The 7,724-nt window shown below is 52.7% G+C and overlaps 1 protein-coding gene across 2 annotated transcripts; it reads left to right on the top strand.

The window, feature by feature from the left end:
* Positions 1 to 315: 315 nt before the first annotated feature.
* QPCTL (glutaminyl-peptide cyclotransferase like) lies at positions 316 to 7,004 on the top strand. 2 transcript variants are annotated; one of them, XM_065898805.1, is made up of 7 exons: positions 316 to 556; positions 1,055 to 1,198; positions 1,962 to 2,243; positions 3,778 to 3,930; positions 4,031 to 4,130; positions 4,624 to 4,740; positions 6,301 to 7,004. In XM_065898805.1, the coding sequence occupies exons 1-7, from the start codon at positions 347 to 349 to the stop codon at positions 6,444 to 6,446; spliced, it is 1,152 nt and encodes a 383-aa protein (XP_065754877.1). In that variant the 5' UTR covers positions 316 to 346; the 3' UTR covers positions 6,447 to 7,004. The 2 variants fall into 2 exon arrangements, with proteins under 2 accessions (XP_065754877.1, XP_065754878.1); XM_065898806.1 differs by lacking the exon at positions 1,962 to 2,243 and having other exon boundaries at positions 347 to 556; positions 6,301 to 6,446.
* The last annotated feature ends 720 nt before the right edge of the window (positions 7,005 to 7,724 follow it).

Raw genomic sequence — 7,724 nt, 5'->3', positions numbered from 1 at the left:
TCCTTTGCCTACATCCGGGAGGGGCGTGGACCTGCGCCCGGCAGGTCGAATGTTTTCCATGATCAAACGATTCTCATTGGCTTCCCCTCCTCCGCTGAGGCGGTGCCTACCTCTTTCGCGCTCCCTTTTGGGTTGTGCAACCCTCAGGGGAACCAACCCCCAAAGCTCCGGGGAGACAGGGAGGCGTGTCCTCAGAAAGAAAGTCCAATTGGCTTTACTGTCCGCGGAAGTGTGGGATGGTGCAGCCGCTCTTGTTGCTCATTGGTCCCGTGATTCCACGGGGTGGGACTTGGCTGGGCCTAAACTCTATCTGCTGTCCCAGACCGGTTTTCAGGGCAAAGCTGCCATGCGTTCCGGGGGCCGCGGGCGGCCCCGGCTACGGCTCGGGGAACGCGGCCTTTTGGAGCCACCCTCACCGCCCAAGCGCCGCCTGCTACCTCGGGCGCAGCTGTTGCCTCTGCTGCTGCTGGCGCTGGCGGTGGCCTCGGTGTTATACACCAGTTGGAGCGGCTGGCACCGCCAGTCTGAGGAGCTGCCGCTAGGCCGGGAGCTGCGGGTGAGGCCGGGAGGGGACGCGGGTACTGCGGGGGCCCTTATTCCCCGCCTCCCCTTCGCCGAGGTTTCAGGTTGACGTGACTTTATCTTTATCGGATTGCCCTAGCCGCAGGTGCCGCCGTCTCCGTCTTTAGAGCACATGCCTCTTTCCAACGGAATGAGGCTTCGAGCTTGTTCTGTAATAGCGGTTACCCCGTAAGAGGAAGGGTCTGGAGGAGTAACACTGGGAGTTCTGGGTTCTAATCCTAAAGTCATTTATTTGGAAGAGTCCCTTACTCTCGCTGGGCCTCGATTTCCCCCATCAAGATGGGGGTGGGCTGGGCCGGATGGGCTTGGGGGTACTTTCCCGAGTCTAGGATTTATCCTAGAAACCTCCGATGCTGGAGGCTGCGATTAGGAAGAGGAACTGGGGCTTCTTAGGGACGACAGTTCCCAGGGTAGGGTTGGAATGAGTGTTGCTTTCACGCTCTGCTCTTCTCTTCCCCACCTCCTTCCCAAGGGCCCGTCGATCGGAAGTCTCCCCGAAGCCGGTGTGCGGAGGGTGGTGGGGCAACTGGACCCTCACCGTCTCTGGAACAATTATCTGCGCCCCCTGCTGGTTGTGCGGACCCCCGGCAGCCCCGGCAATCTCCAAGTCAGAAAGGTAAGGGGCCCCACCTCCAACCCCTGACCCCGCAGCCCACCAAGGAAATAGGTATTCTGCCCAAGTGGCAGAGCTAGGGCTCTGGCTGGGCGTAATCTGACTCTAGAGTCCTATCCTGCTAACCACCAGACCATTGCCCTCTTTACTGCCCCCACCAAAATCTTACTATAGGCTAAGCATCAGCAACAGCCGGATAAGGTGGGCACCAATCTGATCTTCATTGTGTAGATGGGGAAACTGAGGCGCAGAATAGTTAGGCATTTTGCCCAAATCCCACAGCTAATGAATGATATACCTAGGGTTTCAACCCAAATGGGTTGGCTCCAGAGCCGGTGTGGTAACATCTCTACATTGCCTCTCAGAAAGTATTGAGAGTCATTTGAACACTGCCTGAGTTCAAATCCACATCAGCCACTTGGAGTGTGACCTTAAACTAGTTTCTTAACTTCTCTGTGCCTCAGTTGCCTCATCTGCAGAATGGAACCATTGACAGTCCCCACTCCACAGGGTTCCTAGAACAAGGGCTTGGCACAGAGTGAGTGCTATGGAAGGATGAGCTGTGATTAGTCTTGGCATCAAGAGACAGGGTCACTCCACGCCTGGCACTTAGTAGGTACTCAGCAGAAGTGTATCAAGGGAACGATTAAACTAAAGTGAGATTTGTGAGTCAACCTGACTGCTCGGCATGGTTCAGGTCACATGGCCCTTCTTCCGACCTTCTCCCCAGTCCCCACCCACTCTCCCACCTCTCTCTTGCCACTAGTTCCTGGAGGCCACACTGCGGACCCTGACAGCAGGCTGGCATGTAGAACTGGACCCCTTCACAGCCTCGACACCCCTGGGGCCACTGCACTTCAGCAACGTGGTGGCCACGCTGGACCCAAGGGCTGCCCGTCACCTCACCCTTGCCTGCCATTACGACTCGAAGCTCTTCCCACCTGGGTCAGCCCCCTTTGTGGGGGCCACGGATTCGGCTGTGCCTTGCGCCCTCCTACTGGAGCTGGCCCAGGCCCTGGACCTGGAGCTGGCTAGAGCCAAGGAGCAGGTGAGGAGCCGGGGTAGGGTGGGGGTGGGTGGGTGGGGACTGCCTCTGCCTTGGTCCATACCAACACCATCCCGTGCTTGGTCTTGTCTTCCTCCGCTCCACAACACAGCCACAGGGTCTTTCCATTTCCTGAATGTCAGATCCTGTCCCTTCTCTCCCACAGCTCTCACCTTGTTCCACAAGTAAGCCAGAGCCCTTCTCTTAGCCGAGGTGTGCCCTCTCACCTCTCTGGTCTCCCCTCCCACCTCTCACCCCTCACTCACTCCACTCTAGCCTCCCACCTCCTCTGTGTACCTCAAGGCACACAATTCACTCCCACCCCAGGCATTTGCACTTGCTCTTTGCTCTGCCTAGAATGTGATTTTCTCGGATATATTCCTGGCTGGCTGCCACCCTTCATTCAGATGTCCACTTTGATGTCGCCTCCTCAAAGAGACCTTCCCAGCCACCCTAAAATAGCTCCCTGTCACTCTCCCATGCCTCATGGTGCTTTATGTTGATTTGTTTATGTTTCCCCAACTAGAATAAGCTCCAGATAGCCAGGCCCTTGGCTGCGTTTATTTCCTGCTGTATCCTCTGGGCTGAGAATATTGCCTGGCATAAAGTAGGATGTCAATAAAAATGTATGGAGGGACTTCCCTGGTGGTCCAGTGGTTAGGACTCTGCGCTTCCAATGCAGGGGCATGGGTTCGATCCCTGGTCGGGGAACTAAGAGCCCACATGCTAAAACAACAACAACAAAAAGATAAAAACATCAACCCTGTGGGAAAAAATTCTTTTAAAAATGTATGGAATGAATGAACGGAAATACAGATCTCCTCACGCTCCTCCCCTGCTCAGATCCCTTCCATGGCTCAAACCCCAGTGGCCCTGTAACAAAGCCCAAGCTCCCTGGCCCTTGCTGACCCCTTGGGTCTCTACTCAAACCTCTTTGGCACCTTCTTTGGCCCCAGTTCTGATTCATGTTGCTTCCTCACCGGGGAACACTCTTCCCTCTGCTCCATCTTACCAGGCCAGCTCCTACTCAGCCTCAGTGCAAACATCCCTTTCCGATAGACCTGACATGTTCCCTAGGCCAGATCAGGACGCTGTTGTTCTTGGAAGCATTTGCCCGACTGCATTTCATCGTTTGTATAATTATTTATTTGTGGGTCTGTCTCTTTTGCTACATGAACTTGAGGAATAACAATTACAATCAGTGCTAATCCTTGTTTAGTTACTATGTGCCAGGCACTGTCCTAGGACCTGGGTTCGAATCCTACCCTATGATGAGGACTGGTATTAACCCCATTTCTACATAAGGAAGCCGGTGCTTTGAGAACTTAGTAACTTACCCACGACTGCTTGGCTACTGAGCAGCCCAGCCAGGATTTGAACGCAGGCAGTCTGGCTCCAAGTCTGTACTCTTGGCCACCGTGCTCTTCGAGCGAGGAGACTTAGTTTGCCCTCGTCAGCTGTGCAAGCAGGCAGGAAATGTGTGTGCACTGAGGCTGAGGGCTGGCACTGCGCTGGCCCTGACCACTGGCCCTCACAGGCAGCCCCAGTGACCTTGCAGCTGCTCTTCTTGGACGGTGAAGAGGCACTGAAGGAGTGGGGACCCAAGGACTCGCTTTACGGCTCCCGGCACCTGGCCCAGCTCATGGAGTCTGCACCCCACGGCCCCAGCTTCACCAGGATCCAGGCTATTGTAAGACCAGGCCCCACTGGGTTCCGGTGAGGTGGGAAGCGGGTGACACGAGGCTGGCAGCATCCCGCCTGGCCTCTCCAGTCCTGGCCTCTCTCCCTAGGATCTCTTTATGCTTCTTGATCTCCTGGGAGCCCCCAACCCGACCTTCTACAGTCACTTTCCTCGCACAGCCCGCTGGTTCCATCGGCTGAGGAGCATCGGTAAGGAGGCAGGCACCCACCTGGGATGCTGGAGGGAGGCCAGGCACCTGTCCTCTAAGGGGTCATCCAGCCTTCCCTCTACCTCCCTAGTCTCTCTCTAAAGCACTAGGACAGAAACACAAAAAGACCCCACAGCAGTCAAATGAAGTGATTACAAACGGGGGCTCTGGGGTCAGATAGCCCTGGGTTCAAATTCTGGCTCTCTTTCTTACCAGCTGTGTGAGCTTGGGCAAGTGGCTTCCTCTCTCTGAGCCTCAATTTCCTATCTGTAAAATGGGCATGATGGTAATAATAGGGGTATCTACCTCTTTAGACTCAGAGGGATTGAGACTGGGAACATCATCGGCCTGCGGTAAGGGGTAACTAACATTCATCCTTGTTGGGACGATCAGAGCTTCGCCCCCAGACCCCCTGCCCTCCTCTGATTTGTGAGCAGGGGAACCTTTGACCGTTGAGGGGCTGACCCTTGCTCTCTAATCCCCACCGCCTCCAGAGAAGCGCCTGCACCGTCTGAACCTACTGCAGTCTCATCCTTGGGAAGTGATGTACTTCCAGCCCGGGGAGCCCCCTGGCTCTGTGGAAGACGACCACATCCCCTTCCTCCGCCGAGGTACTTGCTGTGGGGAGGAGTGGTGGGCAGGGGTCCCAGGGAGCCACAGATACGGCCTGGCCCTGGCCCCTTCCCAGATTAGGGAAGGTGGCAAACTGTTTAACCTCTTTGTGCCTTGATTTCCTCATCTGTAAGGATGGGGATGATAACAGCCCCCATCTCAGAGTTGTTGAGGGGATTGAATGGAAAGACCTTGGACCAGTGCCTGGCACTCGCGAGTGTTCAAGAAATGTTAGCTATTACTAGTTGTGCCTCAGTGATTGCAGTTTCTTCGAGATCTTGCCTCTCAAGCCCTTGGCCACCCAGCGTAATCACCTGAGCTTCGAAAAATGCCCAGTCACATTTCAGGCCTACTGAACCACAATCTGGGGCCTCTACATTATTTTTACAAAACTCCCAGGTGATTCTGATGCACAGCCAGGGTTGACGACATCTGGTAGAGGGGTTCAAAACATAGGTTTTAGAATTGGATAGGTCTGGGTTCTACGATCTGCAACTTACCATTGGTTGACCTAAGGCAAATTACTGAGCCTCTCTGTGGCCCCATTTCTTCTGGAAAAGGAAGAGATAGATACATACAAACACAGACGTATGTATGTATTCTTTTTTTTCTTCATACGGCAGTTTTAATTTTTTGAGGAACCTTCATACTGTTTTCCATAGTGGCTACACCAGATTTATGTTATGTATTCTTAATCACAGGGTTGGGAGGATTAGATGAGATTAGATATATAAAATGCCTTCTTACACGGTGCTTGGCATATACAGTAAGTGCTAAAAACGGCTTTTTAAATTTTTATTCTATAATTTACTCATTCAACAAATATGCATTTCTTACAATGCCTTTATTGATTCATTCACTGAATACTTCCCAAGGCAGGTACTGAGCCAGCTGTCAGGGATACAGTGACGGGCCATAATCCACCTGGCTCCCGTCTAGCGGGGGGACAGATATTTACCAAATCTGGACAAAGAGTGAAACACTCTGAGGACAGGAACCCAATGCAGTGCAAGGGTTAGGAGCACACACTCTGGAGACATGTGGCCTGGGTTCAAATTCTGACTGTGCTCTTTACTAGAGGCGAGACCTTAGGCAAGTCACTCTGCCTGCCTCTGTGTCTCAGTGTCCACATCTGTAAAACAGGGGTATTATAGTACACCTTACATGATTATTGTAAGGATAAAATTGTGTGTGTTTATGGCCTTAGACTCGGGCCTGGAATAGAACATAAACGTTAACTATCAGTAAAGAAGAGAAAAAGAGCCTAATAATGTACACCCGGCGAGGAAGGTCAAAGACCTCCTTCCCTTCTTCTGTCTTTCCATAATCCGTTAAGTTTTGAGTTTTTCTAATTTGCATTATGAAAATAATATACTGGATGTATTTTTAAAACGGACATGTACCCTCACACACTGAAAATCATTGTTCAGAATTCTTCAAGTGCCACAACAGAGTGTCTTCTGCTGCGGGGGACAAGGCAAGGTTCCCCAGACGTGGGCCTGGGCTCCTGGGTCAGTTGGGGGCCATGCACAAGCCTGAGCCTCCTCTCTGTCCTGCAGGGGTCCCCGTGCTCCACCTCATCTCCACACCCTTCCCCTCTGTCTGGCACACGTCCGATGACTCTGAGGCCAACCTGCACCCACCCACGGTACACAACCTGAGCCGCATCCTGGCCGTGTTCCTGGCTGAATACCTGGGGCTATAGCCTGCCTGGCGGACTCTGAGGGAGAAGCACCCAGCAGCAGATGTGACGAGGGCACCTGGAGCCGAGGAGCTCGGGCCAGGCCTGCTTGCGGTGTGCTGGCTTGTCCTTTTTTAACACCTTTGGCTCTGCTTGTGCTCTGACTGGAAGACCCTCTTTCTTTATCTCAAGCTGCCACTCTTCAAAGACATGGAAGAGACAGACCACTGTGGTGTGAGAGCCAAAGGAATAAGAGCTTGGCCGCTGCCCTGAGGGAAACACTTGGGCTGCAGGGCTGCAGAGGCCAAATGCCATTCTCCATTTTAGTCAGCAAACGGCATCTGGACCAGCAGTACCCCTGACCAAATGAATTCTCTGTGGCTTATGTTTTTGTGGCAGTTCCTTCTCCAGAATGGCAGCCTTGCTACCGCATCAGTCCAAAGCCAACTCCCACATGGATGTGCCATGGGGAGCCCACAGAAGATGTGCTCGTAAGCAGGGAACAGAGGAGATGGAAGCCAGTACTTGGGAACTCCAGATTCTGCCAGATCCAATGGCCAATAAACCAGTGTTTCTGCAAAATATATCCTGTAGAACTAGCATACATAGGTGTTGCATGAAAAGGGGGACCAAAGTGGGGTGAGACAACATTAAATGAGTTTCTTCATTTGCACAATGTGAATTTTCGAGAGAGAGAATGCAACGTTTCCCCAAAGTATTTCACCACGGAACCCCCTTATTGGGAAGCACCTCACAGAACCATGGTACCTCAGAAGATACTTTGGGAAACACTGGGTTTTGACAGTTTGAGTGTACTTGTGGTAGAAATGGGTCAGCTAGTTACACCAAACCATCCTTTCCCTTTCGGCTGTGGGTACAGGAGTGGGAGATGGTGTGTGTAACTGCAAACTCTAGTGATGACCCAAGAGATTATTTCCCAGCCCTAATTTTCAGACCCAACTGGGGTGCTTATTTAAAAATGCGGGGAATTCCCTGGCGGTCCAGTGGTTAGGCCTCGGCACTCTCACTGCTGGGGCCCGGGTTCAACCCCTGGTCAGGGAACTAAGATCCTGCAAGCTGCGCAGTGAGGCAAATAAATAGATAAATAAATAAATATAATGCAGACTCCCAGGTCCCACCTACTGAATCAGAACTTCAGAGAGGGGCTGGGACTCTGTAACAAGCACCTGAGGAAGTCTCGTGATCAGCAAAACTTTGGGACACGCTGTCTTTAAGGATTCAAGTTTGGTTCATTCACAGCTCCCTAGCAAACCTAAAGGGCACCCAGACAGGAAGTCCCTT

Source organism: Phocoena phocoena, chromosome 20, assembly GCF_963924675.1.
Source record: "Phocoena phocoena chromosome 20, mPhoPho1.1, whole genome shotgun sequence".
Lineage (NCBI taxonomy): Eukaryota > Metazoa > Chordata > Mammalia > Artiodactyla > Phocoenidae > Phocoena > Phocoena phocoena.
This window is presented reverse-complemented; position numbering and strand designations above follow the sequence as displayed.